At 36.2% G+C, this 25,526-nt stretch overlaps 1 protein-coding gene across 2 annotated transcripts in view; it reads left to right on the top strand.

Moving 5' to 3' along the window:
- Positions 1-25,526, top strand: part of UNC13C (unc-13 homolog C) — a 590,924-nt gene that overhangs the window by 453,479 nt on the left and 111,919 nt on the right. For both annotated transcript variants that reach the window (XM_058541619.1, XM_058541618.1), the window contains 3 exons: positions 11,833-11,959; positions 18,408-18,504; positions 19,158-19,301. In XM_058541619.1, the coding sequence (XP_058397602.1) occupies positions 11,833-11,959; positions 18,408-18,504; positions 19,158-19,301 (368 nt within the window). The remainder of the gene's footprint in view (positions 1-11,832; positions 11,960-18,407; positions 18,505-19,157; positions 19,302-25,526) is intronic.

Here is a 25,526-nt window from a genome sequence, read left to right on the forward strand (position 1 = left end):
TAATTCTCATTGAATTAGACTTCCGAATCTAGTATAAGTCTGGCCTGAGGGAGAGGGAGGCTTTAACAGAGGAACTCCTTGTGTCCAATAAATAGGTTTATTTCTCTAATGAAAAATAATACTTCGTGATAAAATGAATTGCTTTTAAACTTCATCTACATGCTGTTATGAGAGAAGGAACCAATCCCTCCACATCTTTACGTGTTTATTCATGGAGCCAGCCAGTTCAGCTGTATGTACTTTGCCTTCCTATCAAAAATATGGCTGATTATACAATTCTTCAATCCTTGGCAAGTTTTCCTCTCATGACTCATTAGATGTTGGTTAGTTATCCCATAGCCTCTAGTGAATGGAAGAGTCACAGGCCAACCTATTGTATATATTTTTCTGTTTAGAAGCCTGCAAGATTTTTTTTTTCTTTATTTTGTGCTTCAAACTTATTGGCAAATGTGTCTATCCACTAGTCTCTAGAAGTGAGTATCTTTTAACTAGTGGAGAATACCTTAACCTCTTACTTAGTTTCCTCTTTCTCTCTCCTACTACAAGATAGTTTTCTTTAATTATGGATTTTTACTTATTTTTGCTGAGGAAGATCAGCCCTACGCTAACATCTGTTGCCAATCTTCCTCTTTTCTTGCTTGAGAAAAAAATCACCCTGAGCTACAATCTGTGCCAATCTTTCTCTACTTTGTACGTAGGTCGCTGCCACAGCATGGCTGACAAGTGGTGTAGGTCTGCACCTGAGATCCAAACCCATGAACTCAGGTTGCTGAAGCACAGTGTGCCAAACTTAACCACTAGGCCGCAGGCCTGCCTATGATTATGGATTTTATTATTGATTTGTTCCATTTGTTTGACTTTTTTCTCTTATGTTGGATCTCTACTCTCCAGTAGTAGAAGTCTCTGATTTCTGGGTCAAGCGTTTATTCTCTAATTTTCTGCTTGAAGAATTATCCCTGCATTCTAGAACATTTTGTTCAGCTATCCTTCGAGTTACTGATTTGTTTTCTTAAATTGTCTATTTTGCTCTTTATTGTTTCTAGTTGTATTTTTTAAATAAGGTATTGTTTTTGGAAAATGTAATATATGTACATGGTTAAAATAATCAGTACAAAAGAATAATCTGTGAAAAGTTTCTCGTTGATACCTGACCAATCTTCTTCCCCAAATATGATCACTGTTTCTAGTTTCTTGTGTAGTTCCAGAAATATTCTAAGCATACACATGTATGTACCTACATATCTTTTTCTTTTTCACACAAGTTGTCATATATCATCCATACTCTCCTGCACCTCAATATTTTACTTAACAGTATAACTTGGGGCTTATATTATGTAAACACATTTAGATCTGCCTCATTTTTGTTATAATTTTATTGTTGTCAATGGAATGGATGTGTAAAACATACTTATTTCTTCCAATATCAGTAAGTATTTAGATTATTTTTAATATTTTGCTAAGATAAATACCTCTGAACATTTACTTTTTGTTTACATGTGCAAAAACATTTAGAAGTGAAATTGCCAAAAGATTTGTGCGTTTAAAATTTTGACATATATTGCCAATTTTTCACTAAAAATCAAAACAGTATATTTTCTTTTTTTTGTAATCTGATAAATACCATCTCATTAAATTTTCATTTCTTTAAATATGAACAAGTTATGCATTTTTCACGTGTTTAAAGGCCATTATCTTTTTTTATTTTGACTGAGGAAGAGTCTCCCTGAGCTAACATCTGTGCCAATTTTGCTCTATTTTGTACATGGGTCACTGCCACAGCATGGCTGACAAGTCGCATAGGTCCGCACCCAGGATCCAAACCTGCGAATCTAGGCCACGAAAGCAGAGCATGCTGTACTTAACCGCTAGGCCATGGGGCCAGCCCCCTATTATCTTTTTTTAAATGAGAATTCTCAAAGAAATTATCAATAAAGTAAAAAAAACAACCATTACCATCAATAATAAAATTAAAAATAATCAAATATTTAAGATGTTTTAATCACTTCCAGCTAAAATATGTGAAGCTTTTTTTCCACCTCTTCATGACTTGTCACTTAGTTCCATTTCCATTGTACATTGTAAGTAATAAAGACATGATGGCAACTCAGAAAGCAAAGGAAAAAATAGCTTAGTTGAAATCTACCAAAAAGAGAAATTTCCACTTTTTATTTTTGTATGTTGTAAATAATGGATAGAAATCAATTTTATTCTAAAAAAGGAATTTCAACTACAGGTTACATTTAAATGAGTAATGAGAAAATGTCCAGGAAACTACAAGAAGTGAAATCCATAAGGATTTGAGTCTATTAAGAAAAACTACAAGATTTTGCAATAAAAGTTATAAACTTCTGAGAAATATATGAAACTGATTATTTGCAAGGGGTTTAGATGAGCTATATATATGGGAGGAAAATTATGTTTATATTTTATTAACAATTCTCGATAAAAAATTTTATTGATATAAATAGGGTTTTTTATTTTAATACAGAAAACTGGCCCTTTTAAGACACAGCAGTGACTTTTTCCCCATGGGAAACCAGCAAACTTGTAGATCAACTCCAATGTTGAGCAGGTCCTCTACCAGTCTGATTGATGACCCCCTCGATTCTCAGCCAGACTGAGGAGAAAATGAGGGAACAGACATGACAAAAGAGCTGGATACAACCTTTACATTCTTTTTCTATCCATCTATGGTTCTAAGCAGACAAGGCGGTGTAGGGAATCAAAATTTTAATAAGTTACTGTATCTGTTCTTAGAGAGCTTATCTAGGAAGGGAAGTGGTGAGAGGCAAGGTTATATAATGGAAATACACAGAACCAAGATTAGACCCCACGCCTCCCACCTTGTACCACAACCACCGCTGTTACCAGCCAAGTCCAAGCTGCCCCATCCATAGCTTGTTCTACAGCAGTAGCCTCCTCTCCACCCTCCTGCTTTGACTTTTGGATCCCTATAATCTATTCTCAAGACAGCAACCAAAGTGATATTTTAGAAATGCAAATTAGACCAAAATTCTCCGATGTTGTTCCATAACTAGTAGGGGGAGAGGTCCTTGTCGTAGGCTACAAGATCCCACGTGACCTGGCCTTGGCTTCTCTCTGAAATCAGCTCTCACCACTCTCGCTCACTCAGCTTCAGCCGCACTGACCTCCTTGCATCTCTTTGAACTTGTCAAGCACACTCTCTCGCTTGAGGGCTACTTCACTTGCTGTGTTTTCTACCTGAAATGCTCTTCCAGGAGATGGCTGCGTGGTTTGCTCTCTGACATCGTTCAGTTCTGCTTTCATGTCACCTCATTAGAGATCTTCCCTGAGCACCCTACTGAAAAAGGCACTCTCAGCTCATTAATCCTTCTTGCATTGTTTTTTTTTCCAGAACACTTAGTGCTACTTCACATTACATTGAATGGTTTTTATTGTCTGTCTCTCCTCACTATATTATAAATTCCAAGATGGCAGGGACACTCTGTTTTCTTCTTTGCTGTATTCTCGGTATATAGAATAGTACCTGGTTCATAGTAGATAATCAATAAATATATGTTGCATAAATGAATGAAATCCACATTTCTGTCCCCAGTTATAACTCTTATGTAAATACTCTGTACTACATCAATTGCTAAGACTCTGGGTAAAAATACAAGATAAGTGAAGCTTGTTTTCGTTTCTTTTTCATACGCTTGCTCCATGATTTGTCAATTAATGCCAATAGCTTCTTGGGTGCCTATAGTTTACCATTACATTCCAGCCTCTTGGCTAGCTCTGTATTTTTGAACACTTTTTCACGTCTCATCCCATTTTTTTTTTTTTATAACTATCCATCTCTAGTTTCTGAGCACCAGAATTTGTGGTCCTGCCTTCATACAGCTTCCTGATTTTCCAGGGTCTATGACTCAGACAAGTCATGCAGCATTCTTCCAAGTCATGCTATGGAGTGCTCTGCTCTTCCTTCTGGGTGTTATGGAAAAGTAGCTCCACATTCTGGCTTGGCTGTCAAACACTTCATAAATGTAGGAGCTGGTGTCATGAAGGAAGATTATAGAGGAAATGTTGGTGGTGTACTGTTTAATTTTGGCAAAGAAAAGTTTGAAATCAAAAAAGGTGATTGAATTGCACAGCTCGTTTGTGAATGGATTTTTTATCCAGAAATAGAGGAAGTTCAAGTTTTGGATGACACTGAAACGGGTTCAAGAGGTTTTGGTTCCACTGGAAAGAACCAGTCTTACTCTAAACCCACGGGTCTAGGTTTTGGGTTATAGATCTACACTGGAGTTCTCAGCAGATGTATCAGAGAGTGTCTATGAAGTACGATCCCACATCATTCCTGGTTTAATGAACCCAGGGAGGCTGGATTCTTTCTGAGATTTTGCTTAGAGATTGGTTGTAATTACGAGCAGGACCGCCGGCCACTCCTCTCAAGGGTAAAACCACTTCTGGCGCCAATTTAAGTGGTCGTAGAGTAAGGCAATATCTTATTAATTTTGCTTGGCTTTTTTTCCCTAGCGTTTTGCTAAAGCTTAGTTATCAGAAATGTGTCATGAAAGCAGCTTCAATATCTTCTTTCTTACCCTACAAAAATTAATATATTTGTTCCTTCATAGTCATTGATTCTTAAGGAATTTGACTAAATAATTTACTATTGTGGCTGATCTTATCTCTTGTTTACTGATTTTCCCCTCTCAAAGCTTCACATTGGTCCAAATTACTTTTTGCTAACATGTTAGGTATAGTCCTTTATTTTTTCATTTTTCTTTTATTACTCCAAGCTTTATACCTTGTTAACACCATAGCTTACTTTGGCAGCCAGAATTTTAGATGATTTCTCACCCCAAAGATGTGCTGATATTACAAGACCTTTATATAGCTACTCCAAAATGAAAAATCATAACTCTTATTCTTTTTTTTTTTTTACTTCTAATTACATGGCTTAGCATTCTCAGTGTATAAAAATGAGCCCATGATCCCCATCTATATATTGTTAATATGAATTTAGTTATCTTTGTTAGATGTTTATATGTGTGTATGTATCTACAAAAGTCTGATTCATATTTATTCTTAGAACCAAAGTCTCTAGGTGATAAAGTTTTAGGTTTGTGAGCACACAATATCTCACACAACATCATACACATTGGGCCCCTAATACTGGCTTTTTATTTGATTCCATATCACCACCTCTTAGAGCAGGCTGCCAAACACTGAGAGGGATGTTTAAGAGTCCTACAAAATTGTATGCTACCAACGATAGGACAGTGCAGAGTGTCTATGCAATAAAATGATGTCATAAATTAAGGACTGGAAAATGACTCTGTGACGACTGATGGCAGAAAATTGGCTTTCAGCATGAGAATAGGTTGAATATATACCACCCCTACCCTATACCAGTACATAATTATACATTTCTGCATTGTACATAAAACCCCATGCATAAACACTAACTTTCAGAAGAAAATATATTTTTTCCAAGTAAATGCTGGTAAACGCCATCTACAGGAAAATAGGCATATTCTTCTACATTGCCAAGCTTTTTCCTTGTACAATTTTAATGAAGCGTTTTTATTCTCACAGTAAAATATTCATATTTCTCACTGAAATTCAAAGATTAAATTTCATACAAAATTAGTATACTGAAGTTTGGAAAACTAATTAAATGTTTTATTTTGTAAATGTAATGAGCTGGTTAAATCTTTGTTGCCAAAATTAAAAATGTAGGAGGATTTATGACTAAATAAATTCTGAGTCATTCATATCGTATGAGATAAATGCAATTTTGTCAATGTGGTCTACCACTAAGCAGAAGACAATTTGGGTAGAATTAAAGATAATTTGAAGTATATTTTTGAATTTGGTATTATAATCTCTCACATTGATATTAGTAGGTGGTAGTTAGCATGTAATTGTAGTTTATTTGAAATATCTCCTTATAATACATGATTACACATTATGGGAGGACTATATGAAGACATGAGAAAAACAGGTGTATGGATTTTGGAACAATAACAGCTCACTTTTTATAGAATTATTTAAGTGGTAATAAAAACCACTCAGAATATAGCTGAGAGCCCACAAGTATGAAACAAGGCTGACAGGAAGATGAAAAGTGCTATCAGCCTATCCACAAAGCCTATGTATTTTACTTCTATGATTATCCTCTCTCAGAGCCTATATACTATTTTCTAACATGAATTTAAGTTTGATTAACTGATTTTCTATGTGATGGTGGATCAATTCATGGTGGGATCTGCTAGAGGTACTTACACTAATATAGTTCCACAAAGCAAGGAGACAGCCTGAAGATAGATATAGATTAGATATAGATATAGATATAGATATAGATGTAGATACAGATATATAAAGAAACAGGAAATTAGAAAGCAGAGCAAAGCAGAGTAGTTTGGAGATTAATTAATAAGTGGTTCTCAATCTTTGAAAACCTTTCTTGTGATGCAATAGAATATAACCCCATGTAGCCTAACTCCATAAGAAACAATTTAACACAGTACACATTTGTTTATTTCTTACTTGTACAAGTCAAAGCAGGTATTTCTGACTGGGCAGCTCTCCTCTGAGAAGTGCCTTCTACCCTCTGTGATCCCCTAGAACCTTGGAATCTTCAGCTGGATCTTCTGCATCTGGCCAGCAAATGAGGGAAAAGAGAGCACACAGGATTTCACAGGAGGTGTTTTGGGGCAAGACTGGAAATGGTATATATTGCTTTGGCCCAAAATTCAGTCATAGGCCACACCTATTGCATGGAATGTTGGGGAATGTAGTCTGGTTGTGTGCCTGGGAGGCAAAAGACATGGTTTGGTAACCAATTGGTTAAACCTTGCACAAATACTGAGGTTCATGATGATTACAAGTCACTGCTGATAAAAGTTTAAATTGTATTTAATATTTGCTACTTAAACACAAATACCACAGGTGGACCTTATTATTCAAGAGCACACCCTTTCCATTTTTGTTTGCATTTCCCTCAGGATCAAACCTACATTACCAACTAACTCAACAAACCAAAACCTCTTGCTTTATCAGCTGAAGTGTGTAATGCCTGCAAAGATATCACTTATTCTTTTGTTAAATTGGCAGAATGTGAAAACAGATGGTACTGGTCTCCTATTTCTGTCCACAGAGAGTGGTAAATATCAGTTGATGACGCATGAGAGATACGCGACTAAAAGGATAGAAACTAATTCCTATGGGTGTGAAAGCAATTCTGTAAGGAGGAAACCATTAGTAATTCTAAGCTTTTTTCAGCAACCAGGCTGGTAAAACCCTGATAGTTTGCGTTATCATATCAGGCACAGTCTTAAAAACAGAAATGGATGGTCTCTAGACTAAGGCAAAGCCAGATTTCATCTTTTAAAAAGATTATTGGTGGGCAGGCCCTGTGGCTTAGCGGTTAAGTGTGCGCGCTCCGCTACTGGAGGCCCGGGTTCCGATCCCGGCGCGCACCGACGCACCGCTTGTCCAGCCATGCTGAGGCCATGTCCCACATACAGCAACTGGAAGGATGTGCAACTACAACATACAACGATCTACTGGGGCTTTGGGGGAAAAAAAAGAAGGAGGATTGCCAATAGACGTTAGCTCAGAGCCGGTCTTCCTCAGCAAAAAGAGGAGGATTAGCATGGATGTTAGCTCAGGGCTGATATTCCTCACAAAAAAAAAAAAAAAAAAAAAGATCATTGGCGTCCTTCCTATCTCCTTCCCTATATCCATCCTCAATGGGGTAGACTTGGGAGGTGGAGAAGAACAGGGAGTGGCCTGGATAATGTGTGGCTATAGAAAATTAGACATATAGAAGTGTTTGTTTCCTGGAACTGTGGGAAGAGCAGGCATGAGGAGAATATAGGAATGTAGGGAGCTTGCAGAGTCGAAGAGGATGGGTTTGGGGAGGTCTGTAAGTTCTGAGCAGAGATCCCAATTGAGGAGGCAGGAAAGACTTCTGAATTATGGAGAAATGAACTTCAAATGCGTTAAGCAAATAAACTGAAGATCTTGCCTGAAAAACTGACTGGGATGCTGCCCACAGCTGGCTTTTACCTGCTTTCCAGCGTGTAGAGGCTACCTCATTGCAAGAGGGGGGGATTGGTGAAGCTTTCCTTTTATGGCACAACATAAATTTAAAGTTTACCCAAACACCACCAAAACATGTAAAAATACGAGCAGAGAGAGGGGAAAAAAAGCCCGAGGTCTTAATTGGACAAATAGTTCCATAATTTCACAGAAAAGATACATACATATTAAATATAAGTAAGAAGTCTTGTTTTATGTAATATATGTCCTCTGACTGAAATTCCTCTTCTGTACTAAACCATTAACAACAAATCTTTTCACTATGTAATTGATTGCCTAAAGCACAAAGTCGGGTTAAATTCATCTGCTCCAAGAGACCACATCCTCCTGTACATATCAAATCATGGCACTTGCCATATGGTATTAAATTTACTGTCACCCTTCCTCCCTAAGCTCCATGCACATGGGTTCTTCATCTTTATATCCACAGTGCCTCTTACATGACCTGGCACAAGATACACACTCAATAAACATTTTTGGTATTAGATGGAACTGAGTTACTCCTTCCTCCAGGATTCTGTTAATGTGCAAATGCTTTTGGAAGAGGTAGCACATTAAGTCAGGCTTATCCCTAACATTTGCAGATGCAAGAGCACAAATGGAGGCCCACATACCATAGGCCTAAATATTTACCATTCATAAATCAAGATAGCAAACTGTTAAATAAATGTGTTCTATCTTCCTACCTTAGTAAAGATACTCTTTTTTTAATTAATTAATTTTTTTGGTGGGGAGGAAGATCAGCCCTGAGCTAACATCTTTTGCCACTCCTCCTCTTTTTTGCTGAGGAAGATTGGCCCTGGGCTAACATCCATGCCCATCTTCCTCTACTCTACACGCGGGACGCCTGCCACAGCATGGCTTGATAAATGGTGCATAGGTCCACGCCCAGGATCCGAACCTGCAAATCCCAGGCCGCCGAAGTGGAGCGCGCGAACTTAACCACTACGCCACTGGGCCTGTCCCCAATAAAGATATTTTTATATCAACATCATAAAAAAATTATGTAACAGTTATTTTTTAATATGCTAAAGCTGGCAATATATCAAAGAACACAATTTAATTATCAATAGGCATATTTGGATGTTTGGCTTGGACTGGCAATGTGTGGGTTTTCAAAGAAAGATAAATTCATAAATTATTATATTTTCTTTCAGAAGATGTATATTCTCATCCTTATTTCAGCAAAATTACTAATTATGCAGATATAATAAAAGTTTTCAGATATTTTGTATTCTATTTACAGTGTTGCCAAATAATATAATCTTTCCTAAGTCACATGATGTCTGCTCTTTAATTTTTTCCTGTTTTAAAAAATTTAAGCACACCTTCTCTTTGAACTTTTTTCTATTTCTTTTCAGCCTTTTTTCTTTTCTGAGATCCACTTACATTTTTTTCTATCCAATCTCAGTTTATACACATTCTTAATATTTAAAGCATTAAAAATAAAATGTTATTGTATTCAAAAGGGACATGATTTGAATGTATATTTACAAAACGATGTAATTTAAAGTAAACTATAAACACAAAAGTTAAAATTTTAAATTATTTCCATATGTGTTTTCAGATATAGTTCCTATATAGTTTTCAGAAAGTTTTTGTCTTCTAAAATATTCAAAAACATTAAAGTGATGACAAAATGCAAATTATTTTATATAAACTTTTGTGTAAATCATTTGAATAAAGCTAAAGTTTAATTAGTTAAATTTCATAGGTCTAAATTTCAAAAATAAAACTATTGACAATTCTAGCATTCAACAGCCATCTAATTGGCAAAGAATCAATATCAGGCTTCATGTATATTACATCTAGAAGTGCACGTATACAAACTTGGAGAGTAATGTGAATTGTTTAATAGTCAAAATACTCCCCAGCTATCATGTGCACCTGTTTTGCATATTGCATAGGTTCATGAGTGCCTTCAAAAGCATGAATTAGAACCAAAGAAAACGGGTGCTTCATAATGCTTGAAAATAATACTTTATTATGCAATAATTTATTGCATTTATGCTATCCAAGAAAGAACCTGCTGAGTTAATTTGTTTGCCCTGTCTCTTTCCTAAATGCTTCTATAGCTCAAATTCCTTCCCATACTCCAAAGCAGTACCTGTTTCTGTTGTCAGCAAAGGCAGTCTGCAGACCTTGATAGCATTTGGACACAGTCATCTTTTATTTCTAGGATATAGAACAAAAGACAGTCCAAAGTGTTTCTCTGGGGCTTAGAGGGTGTTAATCATAAGAGCAGGTGATGTTTGTCAAGACAGAAAATGTTTAGCATTCTGGTTTTCTCTGTGCCAGCACCAAGTGTGGGATCCCAAGCGACAGAGGAGTCCACAGGGTACTTAGTTTTTGAGTTTCTATTTGTGATAGGTGGAGCCCTCTAATGTGTTGAGTCCTAGGGCAAGGGTTTTCCCTTGTCTGGGTTTCAGGGTAGTATTGTATGAAATTCCTACCTAGGAGTTTATCAAATAAATGTTCCCTCTAAAGGTGTGGAGGGATACTAGACATCTGAAGGGAGAGGGGTGGGGGGAGAACCAGCACTGAAAGAAGGAAAGGGTGCAATGAATTTGAAGGAGCTGAAGCAAAACACTCAGTTCATAATTTTGTTTGAGTTTGGTCTAGAAGCATTAGTTTATTACTCTTGTTTCTGTGTGTATGTTCTTTCTTTTTCTTGGTTCTACAAATTGTCTTGAATTAATTATTGTTTAGATTATTTGAAAATGTTCGATTTGGGGGTATGTTGCCACTTGTGTTTGTCATTGGGATTTAAGTTCCTCGCTAGATAGGTTTTGGAATGCAAGGATGCCCTCAATTTGTTTATAACAATCTAATTGCTTCGATTAGCATTAGCCTGGAATGTAACGTATGAGATTTTTCTACTGGAAATCAAGCCCTTAGCTTGAAGGAGAGTCACAGATCTCAACTAGAACTTCTCAGAGGGCACTTTCAACTGAACATAGTTAGGGACATTTTGGTTTTGGTTGTGTCTATACTTGTAGCCAGAATTGGCCAAGATATTAATATTGGAGGGAGGGAGAGAAAAACATGTCCAGTAACATTATTATTTATCTCTATTCCCCAGTACTATAAGTCCAGATCAAAATAACAGTTTTAAGTTATACTTTTTGAGCAAGAGAGGAAAAAATGCCACATATTAGAAAATTCTGCTAAAGAAGAGTCAAAAACCACGGGGTGCTAAATAATTTTCACTGAACTTAAAAGGCAAAGAAAAAAGTCATCTGGCTTAGAAATTAGATATACCTCTCCTTTTCAACTATCTCAATTCTTTAAGTGTTAAATATCCAAGCCAGAAACGTGATCTACTCATTCACATTTCCAGTATTAATCAGGAATTATGCCTCCTAGTTTGATTCATGTTTTTACCATGCTTAAAGTTTTAATTCTTTCTGGCACTTTGCATCAGGCTACGAGTGGTCAAACTATGGAAGTTTACAGATAAATAGAAAAATTTCAGTATGTTATTACTCTGTCACTGCATCAGAAGTCTCACCTATTTTAGTAAGGCACATTAGAACACTCAAGTTATTTCACATTGCTGCTTGACCTACTCTATGTAGGACCTATGATGATTTTTGCATTTTGTAAAATTTCAGGTCTGTCTTTAACAATTCACTTTTCCTTTACTGCAAATACACTATTTTCTTCCTTTTTGAAATCTTAATATTAAAAGTAGATTGGAACGCAGCAGCATTGTTGGCAAACCAAACTTTATTAAATGTTTGATTTTATCTGTTATAGAACATGAAAAGCAGCGGTTATGCAAGAGCACCGATTATATGAATTTGCATTTCAAAGTGAAATGGTTTTATAATGAATATATGCGAGAACTTCCTGCCTTCAAGGATGCTGTTCCTGAATACTCCTTGTAAGTAGCGATTTTCACCCCTAAGTTTGTTCTCAATTCATAGTCCTATAAAATTACACCTGAATTATGCAGCTCTAAAATCTCTTCACAGAATCTTCATTTAAATGCAGACATTTATATTATGAAATTAACATTAAATGATTTGCATGTCTTTAGGAACCATGTTTAATTGAATTGTGTTGCATTTTTCAAGTATGCTTTACTTGGATATTCAACTCAAAGAGAAAGAAATACGTGATAGGATATAGCCTACACGATGAAATTATCTCCTGTAAAGTACTTGAACTCAGATTTTGTTGTGAAAATGTGAGTGCTTGTATATTGATCTATATAATCAGATTTTCCCTTTAATTCAAACTGAAAAATGTCTTAGAAATTCACATTTCTAAAATAGAAGTAATTATTAAACAAATAACTTTCTCATAAATATGTCTATCAAATATATTTGTAATAACACAATCAGACATGTAATACTCTGCAGTTGATATTTATTAGAATTCTATTTTATTCTATTGAGGAGGGTCTTCTATATGCCAGGCACCATGCCGAGTACTGAAGGACAATGGTAAATACGATAAAGACCTCGCTCAGAAAGCAGCTTATACTCTAGGAGATATAGATAAGTACTAAAATCATGATAAAGCAAGGCAATGTGAAATAAGTGCTAATTCAAGGAGCACAGGCAAAGTGCAATGGAGTCTCACAGAAGAGAGACATTACCCTTATTTGGGGGACTCTAAACAATATTTACGAATGTGGGTAGCATTTGACGTAGAGTTTGAAAATTTCAGGTTATGGCAAGAAAAGAAAGAACAGCATTAAGATGGAAAGGAAAATTATGAACATAAGTATGGAGGTAGGAATGTGTAGACTATGATTCATGGGAAATAGTGTCTTTCCAGTGGGGTATAGGGTATTTTTACAAAATGAGTAGAAAGTAATATAGGAAAAGTAGTTTTGAACTAGATTGTTGTAAATAAATGTCATGAAGCTTGTACCACATTCATTAGGCATTGTGGAGGTTCAAAGAGGGAGAGAATGGGGGACAGGGAAGAGATGTAGACGGTAGTAAGTAATGTAATGATGAGATTAGAACTGCCCTTTAATAAAACTTTTCTCAAAGAAGTTTATAAGATAGAATGGGATACTGGGACAAGTTAAAAGGCTGTACAAATAATAGAGTGATTGTACTAAGAATCAAAGGATGAAGAGGTGTGGGAGAGAAATTTCAAAGATCGAATTTACAGAATTTGTCAACTAAGTACCCATGTGGATTAAAGAAAGAGGGAAGAGTTAAACATGAAGTATGTGTGCCTAAGCAGTTGCTGGTATCATTGAGTGGGAATAGGGAAGTAAAAAAGAGGAGCTATTTGCCAGAGAGTCCTGCTTCTGGCTCTGTCTAGACTAAGTAAACTACCCTAACTAAAATCAGACTAACATGCCCACTGAAGACCAACTATAAAAGCTGAATGAAATTAAACAGCATCAGAGACTAATCAAGGCAACCAGGAATTGAGAAGCTAAGGTCCTTGTGAAAAGAGAAATGCATTGAGGTGAACCCTGTATTTGCTGCCGTGTCTCCCCCAACCCCTCCTCCCCCATGCATTTGCCAATTTGCAATACAGGTCATGGTGGCCAAATAGCGAAGAGTAGCCCAGAGCTTATAGCAATCTTCCCGGGCTGGAGAAACAAACATTGGCGTTGAGGGCTATAAAAGCTGCTTGGACTTGTGGGACCAAGATCCTAGAGAAGAGAGAACTACGGAGAAGTAAGCACAGACAGCACCCTGTATGCAGTTTCTCCTTGAGGTATTTTCTGATTCCTAATCTGCCCATGTGTGGATGGTGAGACAGAAATAAACAAGTAGGAAGCAGGTACTAAGAGATTAAAAACTAAGTAGAGACTTCAGCAGTCTCACAATACTAGGGAGACAAAAATTAGAGGTCAAGGCGTTCTAAGAAAGGAGGAGCCTATAAAAACCCCAGGCTTTCAGGTAAGATCCCTGAAGGGCTGTGCTCTAGAAATAAGGGCAAACTGGAAATAGGCCAGCCTAAAACCCAGCCTTGTCTAGATCCTGGTGATCTCCCTGCATTCTGTGTACAAGGAGAAATTTAGATCCTCTCTAGAGGAAATGATCAATCAAAGGTTCCACAATTTTTCATAGACAATGTATAATATTCAACAAAAAATGAAAGACTGTCAGGCAACAGGACCAAATGTCTAAAATTCAAGAGAAAAACAGATATTAGACTTATTGACATGGACTTTGATGTATACTTCAAAATGTGGGAGAATTTCAACAAAAAAATGAAATCTCTAAGAATAAAATGGACATTGTAGAACTAAAATAGGATGAAATTAAGAATGACATAGATGAGCTTTATGACAGATTTATAATAGCAAAAGTGGGGCTAAAATAACTGGAAGATATGTTTGGAGGAAATATCCTTGTAAAAACATAGAGAAAACAAAAAAATGCAAAATAGAGAAAAAAACAGAACAAGGGATATATGGAACAAATTATTAAGTTCTAATGTACAAAGAATTGAGTCCCAGAAAAGGAGAAGAGAGAAAAACTAGTACCATAGCAATGTTTGAAAGATACTAGGTGTGGATTTTTCAAAACTGATGAAAAACATGAAACCACAATTCAAGAATTTCTATAAATCCTAAGTGGGATAAATGCAAGGAAAACTACCTGTAGGTGCATCGTAGAAAACTGCTTAAAACCAAAAAGTTTTGGGGTCAAAGAAGGGAAGACACTTTCTTTGAAAGGAGCTACATAATACTGTTGGCTGATGGTTCAATAGAAGGGATTGAAACCAGAATACAATGCAATGATAGCTTTTAAGTCCTGAAAGAAAACAACTAACAACTTAGAATTCTACAAGCATCAAAAATATCCTTCATGAGCCAGCCTTGGTGCCCTAGTGGTCAAGCTCAGTGCCCTCCGCTTCAACAGCCCAGGTTCGGTTCCTGGGCACGGACCTATATTGCTCTGTTAGTGGCCATGCTGTGTTGGCAGCCCACATACTAAAAAATAGAGGAAAATTGGCATGGATGTTATCCCAGGGTGAATCTTCCTCAGCAAAAAAATAAAATAAAAAAGAATCCTTCAAAAATAAAGCAAAATAAGGACATTACATAACTGAGAAGCTGAAAGGACCCATTTCCAGCAGACCCTCACCAAAAATATATATACTACAAGTCATGCTTCAGATAGAAGGAAAATGGCCTAAGGTAAAAATACAGTAATGTAGTGAAGAATAAAAAGCATTAGAAAAGGTAAACAAATGAGTATATTTAAAGATATATTAACTAATTTAAAATTAAAAAAACTAATTTCTGTAGAATAAAATATACATAGAATTAAAATACAAGAAAACAATAGCATGAAAAGGGAAAGAGCAATAAATGAAGTTATAGGTTAACTGTTAATAATATGATCCTCAAATTGTGTGGAAAGTGTAAAATACTCATTTTTAAAAGCCTCTAATATGTCAAGAATGTGTATTATAATTATAATTTATAGTGTAACCCCTTAAGGTATAATATAATACTATGCATCAATAAGATAACGGAGGGTGTGGGAGGAGAAAAAATTGCTTAAAAGTAAGAAGAAGATGAAAAGAATAAAGAATAAAGAGCAGGTAGAAAATTTAGGGAGGAAAAGGCAAGATAATAGATTTAAAGTTAAATATAATAGAAAATTAAGTGTAATCATTAATTAAATGTAAATGGATTAATACTCTATTCATCAAATATTGTCCAACTAGATAAAATAGTAAAATCCAAAATATCTTGCTTACAATTTATTCACCTAAAACATAAGGGTCTAGAAAGGTTACGTGGAAGGATGTAAACAATAATTGAAAGAAAACTTATGCAGCTATACTAATATTAAACAAAGTAGACTTTAATACTTTGAGAGATAGAAATATTTCTTGATGATTAAAGGAGCAATTCAACAAAAAGATACATCAGTTCTAAAGTTGTATGTATCATATAACATGTCAGCAAACTATATAAAGCAAAAATTGTCAAAAGTGAAAGGAAAAATCAAATCTACAGTTCTATTTGGAGATTACACTTCTTTCACCAACTGATTAAAGAATCAGACAAAAAGGTCCAAACAAAGAAGTTTCAACAACATGAATAACACACAGAGATATTTATCTATCCATCTATATCTATATCTGGTCATCCAGAGATTCCATAATTTTTCATAAACAATTTTTCATATTGTTTATATAAACACACACAAGGTTTCTACAATTTAGAACCAACAATGGCAAAATACACATTATCAGATGCACATGGTGCATTTACCAAAATAGACTATCTGCTGGACCCTAAAGCAAGTCTAATGAATTTTAAAAGATTGAAACATACACTGTATGTTCTTGAACCACTGTAGAATTAAGCCAGAAATCAATTTGAAGAAGATAACTGGAAAATCACCAGATAGGGAAATTAAACAGAACACTCTAAATAATTCATGAGTCAAAAAGTAAATCCCAGTATAAATTACAAAATATTTGGAACAAGTGATAATAAAGTTTGGCATTTCAAAACTTGTGGATTGCAGCTAAAACAGGAAATAGAGGAAAATTTGTAGCTGTAATTCTGCATAGAGACAGAAAAAAAGGGCATAAAATCACTAATATAAGTATCAGAATAAATTTTTAAAAAGCAAATAAAGTCAAAAGAAGTAGAAGAAAGACAAAAATCAATATGAACTGGAATAAAATTAAGTAGAAAATTTAAAATAGAAATTACAAAGCTGGGGCCGGCCCTGTAGCTTAGCAGTTAAGTGCGCATGCTTCGCTACTGGTGGCCCGGGTTCGGAGCCCGGGTGCGCACCAACGCACCGCTTCTCCGGCCATGCTGAGGCGGCGTCCCACATACAGCAACTAGAAGGATGTGCAACCATGACATACAACTATCTACTGGGGCTTTGGGGAGAAAAAGGGGAAAAAGAAAAAAGGAGGAGGATTCGCAATAGATGTTAGCTCAGGGCTGATCTTCCTCACAAAAACAAAAAAAAAAAGAAAGAAAGAAATTACAAAGCCAAAGTTGGTTTTTGAAAAGACAAAAAATCAGAAAAGCCTTAGCAAAGCCAAGGGAAAAAAAAAGAGATGTCACAAATTATTGTTATCAGGAAAAGACATCACTAAACATACTAGAAAGATTAAAAAAATAACAAAGGAATATTTATGCCAGTACATTTAGAAAGTTAGACAAAATGTACAAATTCCTTTAAAAATAAAACTCATTAAGCTAAGCCAACATAAGAAAAAATATAAAATCTGAATGGCCCCATAACTATTTTAAAAATTGAATCTTTAATTAAAAATCATGTCTCAAATGAAACTCCAGGCCCAGATGGCTCCAAAACCATTTAAGGAAGAATATCACTAATATTATATAAACTGTTCCAGAGAAAGCAGGAATACTACTCAAATCAGCTTTTGAGGTTAGCATATTCTCACTACTAAAACCTATTGAGAACATGGTAAATAAGAATAATTACAGGCCACTTCCTCTTATGAACATAGTTTAAAAAAATCACAAATGAAGTATTAGCCAATAGAATCCAGTGGTTTGTAAAAAGACTAGTCTTGTAGATTCAATGCAATCTCATAAAAATTCCAGCAGGTTTTTTTGTGCAAATTAACAAGTTTTTCAAAAATGTGTATAAAAGCACAAAGGCCTTAAGCCCAGGTAATCTTGAAGAGGAAGTAAAAAAGCTGGGGAACTGCAATATCAGTTATCAAGACTTACTAAAGAGATATAATTATTAAAAGAATGTGGTGTTGGTGTATGACAAATAGACTAATGGAACAAAATAGCCTAGAGACAAACCCATGCATATGCTGTTACCTGATCTGCATCAAACATACCAATTCAAGGCAGTGGAGGAATGGATGGTCTTCTAAATAAATGGTGCTAGACAAATTGCACATCCATGTGGAAAAAAGAACTTTGAAACTTAACTCAGACCATTTATAAAACCCAACTGCAGATGAATTGTAGATCACAAGAAGTCAAGGTGAGTACCAGCATCAGTTATAAGAGACTAGTTGGTATGAAGCCCAATGGTAAAGCACCAAGAAATGAGAGAAAGGCATGACAGACAACACAGCCCACAAGGTCTGCATTTTACAGGATTCTGAATTGTAGAGTGAATTGTAGAGTGGGTATTGGGAACTAGGCATATCTGAGGCAGCATGAGAAGAGCCAAGAAAGAGCTAGGGACTGAAGTTAAAGGGAGGGGATACATTTGATGAAGTAAAGCTAAAGGTCTCTGAGGAAGGTGAACTGCAAAAAGGGAGTGAAAAGAGATTTTTGGACCTGAATTACTCTCATATTAGAAAAGAGCAGTGTTCACTGTTAATTATGTGCAAATGACATCTTTTATAAAATGTAACATTATTATTTTTTTTAGGTGGTTTGAACCTTTTGTCATGCAGTGGCTAGATGAAAATGAAGATGTGTCAATGGAGTTCCTTCATGGAGCACTGGGAAGGGACAAAAAAGATGGAGTGAGTTTAGATTACTTTAAAATTGCTTATTGTCAGGATTCATTCACACTGCTCACTTTTAGGCTAATGGGAATTGTTAGGCTCATTGTTATTAATTAAGTTTTGTTTTAATTCTCCAATGACCAAAATAAATTTAAAAGACAATTTAAAAGGGCCAGTAGGAACCCTGAGGAATTATTTAAATTAAAAAAAAAAAAAATCCATCCCCCTTTTGCCCCAAGATTGTTTACTTCTTGAATTGGTCTGAATCTATAGATTCAGTAGGCTTGTACAAAACTCTCTTGTTGTCCTGGAACCTTTCCAGGATTCCAAGATTAGGAGCAGACACCCTCCCAGCCCCTCCGGAGCAACTCAAAAGTCTTGAGTCACAATCAGCTTGCTAATCCATCCTAATGCCTGTGAGGAATGAGAAATATGAAAGAACCAGTCCCTCAATTCAGCAATGGAGAAACCAATTAATAGCAGCCTATCCCATGATATTAGTTCCACTATACTTTCCAGAAAAGGAGATGCATGATTTTAAAATGGGTATTTTATTACCAGGAAATGAAGGTACATGGTATAGGAGATTCAGTTATTTATGTGAAATAATGAAGACTCTCACAGTTCCTCTAATGTGCTTATTGGGATGGTTTTGCCTTCTCTCCCCTCAGTTCCAGCAGACATCTGATCATGCCCTCTTCTCTTGTTCCGTGGTTGATGTCTTTGCTCAGCTTAATCAGAGCTTTGAGATTATTAAGAAACTGGAATGCCCTAATCCTGAAGCATTATCTCACTTAATGAGAAGATTTGCAAAGGTAGGTTAAATGGAATGAATCCTTTCTTTGCTGGGACTGTGGCATGTTATGATTTTCTTACACAGAACCTGAAAAATGCTGTTGTTTTGTAGCATTAGTCCTCTGTGACACTGCTACTCCAATTTAATTTCCAATTCTAGTTCTAATAGGTTCAGTTGTTTATCTAACTTTGTTTCTGCACTTCCTGTTTCTTAAATATGAATTTATCATTTTAAAAATCTATTTGTTATTCACATTAATGACTCAGTCATTTGTAATTGAAGACACTACCATAGGTAGCCAAATTATTTCCATTCCAAATGTGGTGCTTTCTAACTGAAAATATGCCTTGGCATTTCATATTCAAATTGAAAGTATTTTTTAGCAGACACTATGGTACAATGAAAAGTATATTGGACTTGGAGTCACTGAGTTCTACTTTCAAATCAGCCAGTAAATTTAGTGTAAGTCTGAGCAGTTCACTTGATATTTATGAATTTACTTTTCTTAGTTGACAGATTGATCTTGAGCAACAAGATTACTCTTAAGACCTCTTCCTCCTCTTAGAGTCTAAGAAGGCTTGCAAAGTGCTTACTACTTTGCCAAGAGTTTCAACAGAAATATAAGAAATAAAAGATGTAATCTCTGCCTTTCAAATCTTAAAAAAAAATTCCATGTAGTAATCAAGACCACACGGCATGAACCAATTGGGGGATGACATAAAGAGGGACATAATTTGGTTAGGAACTACAGTAAGTTGTGTGGAAGGAAAACTAATGAGAACTGAAATTGACAAAGATTTAATGGGAAAAGCAGGCTCAAATAAACCTAAAAAGGTGAAGTTAGTTAGAAAAATATTCTAAGCTATGAGAATTGCAGGAACAAAGAGAGATAAAGAGCTGAGCTTGACATGTGAAAAGCAGGGAGAAACAATTCTCTGGCAAGAAAATATCTGTTGCTGGGAGAGGCAGTAGAAAAGGTTGAGAGAGTGAAGATGGGTCCAGATCTTAAAGAGCTTTGCTTTCCAGGTTAACAAGTTTAGACTTAATCTTTTGGAAAATCTAAGAAATCTTGAACATTTGGAGATTTCTAAGCAGGGTAGTGACATGACAAACATAGTAATGTAGGGGAACGACCTACACAGTCCTATGTCTGACAGCCCTAAGGACAAGTCTGGCTCCATGGGTTGGATGATGGCAAGAGGTCTCGGCTGTTCATGCAACAAGTACTTACTCATTGCCTCACTTGCACTCTTTATTAGCCATGTTGAGAAATGTAGACATAAATAAGCATAATCTCTGACCTCAAAAAACTTATAATGGAGGATCAAACCTGTAAACTATGACTAAGTTAAATGCTGCATTCAGGGCATTTCAGAGATTGAAAAAGGCCCAGAATATATATATATATATATATTTATATATTTATATTTATATATATATTTCACATGTTAAAAAATAAGGAAATGCCAAAACTCAGTTATACTGTACAATATTTAAGATGTATTAATTTGCTAGGGCTGCCATAACACAATACCACAGATTTGGTGGCTTAAACAGCAGAAATTTATTTTCTTACAGTTCTGGAGTCTGGAAATCCAAGATCAAGGTGTCAGCACGTTTGGTTTCTTCTGAGGCCTCTCTCCTTGGCTTGCAGACAGCAGCCTTCTGACTGTGTCCTCCCATGGTCTTACCTCTGTGCACCTGCACCCCTGGTGTTTCTACACGTGTCCAAATTTTCTCTTCTCATGAAGACACCAGTCAGATTGGATTAGGGACCACACTAATGGCCTAATTTTAACTAAGTCACCTCCTTAAAGGCCCAATCTCCAAATATAGTCACATTGTGAGATACTGGGGGTTAGAATTTCAGCATGTGAATTTGGGGGGAACACAATTCAGCCCATAATGGATGTATATATTTAACGTGCTACTGCTTTTAACCAAAGACACAAACACAATGAGTGTATAACTTCATTAGCTATCAAAATAGTCTAACTTTGAGGTCCTTTATGAATGGGAGAATCGAGCTTGACCCTGTCGTTGGCCCTAGCTCTTAGAAAAGTTTAAGCTTGGTTCACTGATGGATGGATTAGGAAAGGCTTCTTGCAGGAGACAGCATCTTTATTAACTGCGGTAGGATAGTTTATGCTGTGGTAACAAGTTAAGCAAACTCCATGTTTTAACACCACAAAGATTTACTTCCTGCTTATACAGCGTTGAATATGGGTTGGTTGGCCCTATAGGGTACCCTTTGTCAAAGATAAACAAAGCCAGACACTAGTTAAAGTGCTAAGGACAGATTTTCATCAGTAATATACTATTGCAATAAGGAAAAGAGTCCAGCATGAACTGGACTCAAGTGTGATTTGTACAGAGGTGACTGCGTATTTTACAGGGAGAATGAGGGAGTAGGGAGGGGGTCAGGCAGAGGCTCAGTAGAGTCAGGGAAGTGAAAAATTACAAAAAGCAGGAAGTGGAGTTTGGTCCATGTGAAACCCATGTGGGTTTGCTAACTGAGGCTTATTAAAGTTAGGCTCCTATCCTTCCACAGAGGCTAGGAGACAGTGGCCCAATCTTGAGTTGTTGGCCAGAACAAACAGTCAATTCTTTTGGCAGCCTTGCGTTTTCTGGGCAGACGCTTTAAGGGAATCTTAGATCATACTAGGGATATGGCCTTGAGCTGTTAGAAACTATACTACTGTTTCATTCAAGTGTTTATAGGTCAAGGTTGAGGTCTAGTTGAGAAGAGGGCTCAGAAGAGCCTGGCTAGCGGTTGATCAAGGAGAGAATCTTTGTCACTCTCCACCATTCTGTGACCCAGGGGTTCTAGCCTGAGAGGTCCCAATGAGGAGAGAGCATAAGGTTCATAAACGGCTGATGGACCTACTGTTGGAAATTTAGGCCCACATTGTAAAAAGTCTGGAAGAGCAGGCAAAGTGGCTGAGCTTTAGTAGAAAATGAGGAGACAATGAAGGCTTTTAGGCAGACAAGTTGTCAGCCTAAACTGTGTTACATTATTTATCTGCCGTGAAATATTGTGAACTCCAGTCTTTATATCTGTTAATTTGGAAGACTAAAGCAACCTCCTGCTTTTTAAGATAACAGCTAAAAATCATTTATTTGGATTATTCCTAGAGGGGACTTTCTTGGGAGCAGCTGATTTCAATTTCCAAATATGGTGAAACCTGTGGTAAATTCTGCAGGAGAATTATTCTAAAACATTCTCTAAGAAAGTGTTTTCTTGAAGTACAGCTACATTTTGGGTGACTGCCAAGAAAAGAATGAAACAGGGTCATTAGGAATAATGTTTCAAAAAGTATGTCACGTGCTATTCTTGGAACGCCATAGGATTTGTAGTGGAAGCAGGTTATATGAGAATTTAATAATCTCAGAGTTAATATATCTGGTAACATACTATTATAGTTGCAGGTATTAGAGAAGTAACTAGAATTCACCCTCAGAATAGTCAGGTGGCAGAGTATGTAAGATGGAGACGTGGCAGCCCTGAGAGAGAGTAGAAGGAAAGCTGAACTGGGACTCCTGGGCCCTGGGCTCCAGCCCACTGTCCACCCCTTAGTAGCTCTGACCTTTCTCCAGCTATAAAGCTGAACCTAGCAATGTTGAGATTGCTGGGGGTACAACCAAATGGACTGGAGGGAAGTAGAAAGGGGTGGGAGGTCACAAAAAAGGTCATATTAGAACCACACACAGGAAAACACATTCTCTGAAGGAAGAAGAAAAGAATTAGCCTCCACATGTCACTGAGGAGATGTGAGCTTTTATTGGCACAATAAAAAATTTCAATTAAGTAAAACATTTTTAATCCATGGAAATTCAATACTACCCAATTATTATGACAAGGAAATAATGTAAGAACAATGATAAACATTTTCGGGGACAGTAGAAGTTGGCAATTTTCATTGAAAAATAAATTACATTTTATTAGAATAATTCAAAAACTCATAAAAATATAAAGGGGACTTTGTGGTTAATATAATTGCTATTTCACAGTAACTTCAGACTATTGGGGTTTGTTTTGTTTCATCAGATGTTACCATTGATCTTGAAAACCCTATCCATTTTAGGATTGGGATCCTGTATCAAAATATACTGAAATCCTATTCTCTTCCTGGGACTTAATATTGATTTAAACCATCTCCTGGAGAGAAGACATATTAATGACATCTGCAGACATTTTAGAAGATTTAGCATTCTAAAATGGGACTTAATGGGATTATTTGTTCTTACTAAAGCATATGTAAGATTGACTAAGGTACCAAATAAATGCTTCAAATTTCATAGCAGGTACATTTCAGGAGCTGTGATGAGTGGTAAAGTGGGCACATAGGTAGCAAATATTCCTATGGCTGTACTACTGTTCTTGACAAGTGTGGGTAATTTAATTAAAAGACAGAGAAATGAAGTGATGATATCTTCAGTATTACTTAAAAACAAATCAACAAATATTAATTGAGTCCTGGCTATGAGTCTGGCTGTTTGCCACGTACCAGAGATACTGAATGAGACACACATATTCTCATCTCTGGAAACCTAATCCTAATTTTAATAAAACAACAATGATAATTCATTAAGCATCACTATGTGCTAATCACTTTACATATATTGTCTCACTTATTCTTCACAACAACCCCGTGAGATAGGTACTATTATTACTCACTTAACTGCTACAATCCTATTAGAATTTCATCTTCTTTAATCTGGAGCTCTTTGAATGGCAGTTCCTTTGCTGCAGCCATAAAAGAACTGTCTACACCTCATGACTATTTCTTCATATAAACTGTGTTTTATTATAGAACTTGGTGCAAATGTGGAATTACTAGGCTATCTGTTGCCTCCCTCTCTGTGCTGTCCCATTTCTAAAGCCCAACAATCCCACAAAGATAAAATCATGACCTAAGTTCACACACTCAGAAGTCCTATCTTCCAGGCCTTGCTAGGTACTCCTTCCATCAACAGGTTCTCACTGAAGAGTTACCTCCACCCTGCTATGCATTAGCGAGGACTGTGATTCTCAAACTTCAGCTTCCATCAGTATCACTTGGAAGCTCGTTAAAATACACATTGCTGGGACCCAACCCCAGAATTGCTGATTCCGTAGACCTGGGATAGGACCAGAGAATTTGCGTTTCTAACAAATTCCCAGGTGATGCTTATGCTGCCGCTGGAGACATGTCTTAGGTAGACTTGAGTTACATAACTACTTACTAGTATTAAAGAACTAATATCTGATAGTGATCTACTTTGTTGAATAAAGTAGAGTGAAATCAAATTTCCCCTAAAACGTACATGCACACTTTCATTCAGGTATACTTTGTACATTAGGAAAGAAACTGATATTATCATAGTCAGTATACCCACAACTCCTATGGGCAAAAGGACTTAAATTGTATTCTACACAGCTGAGCACTTTTCCTTACCCACAACCCATCCTGACTTGGCATTTGCAGGCTACTGGATGTGAGATCCTAGGATCAGTCATCCCCAAGCAGGAATTCAAGGAACTAGGGTCTTCCTATGAAGTAGAGGCAAGCGTTAGACCATGGAAGATACCTTGAGAATGATCAGAAATGGATATCTGGATTCCCCTGCCCAAATTTTATCTTGAGCAAGTTATAATGTCTGAGTTGCAACACGGTCCTAAAGTCAGGCTTTTGTTTTTTGTTTTTTTTTTATAATATAGTGAAATGATTTCTACAGTTTAGACTGTCATTAGAACCTGTAAATTGAGAGTAGTGCTCATTTGTACAAGTGAATTAGTACTCCTTAGGTAAGTTCCAAAGTAATTTTCAGCATTGTGTGTAAAGTAATATTTGAACAGCTGCGTTTGAAAGATACTTCAGTCTGATCAGCCATCTGTTTTCCTGGATTTATTGATCTGCTGCTTGATAAGATTTTATATTTTCTAAGACAGACTTCTGATTTAAATTGATGCATATCACCTTACTTTGTACTTGCACAAAATATTGATTTTCTTTCTGCATGTTATCCCTAATTTCAGGTTTCCATTGTGATTTTAAAAGTCTATAAAACAAGTTCATAGTCACATTTGGTGAATTCAAATTTGTAGATTAAACATCTCTCACTCAGTTTATATCCTTGGAGTGTCTTCCTGAGTTGATTTTGAGCCACAAAGAAAATTCAGATGGTTAAACAAAAACGAAAATAAAATCTTTTTTGTCGTTGCTTTTCTTTTCTATGAAAATAGATGGCATATATCTATTGT

This window comes from Diceros bicornis, chromosome 5 (assembly GCF_020826845.1).
Source record: "Diceros bicornis minor isolate mBicDic1 chromosome 5, mDicBic1.mat.cur, whole genome shotgun sequence".
Lineage (NCBI taxonomy): Eukaryota > Metazoa > Chordata > Mammalia > Perissodactyla > Rhinocerotidae > Diceros > Diceros bicornis.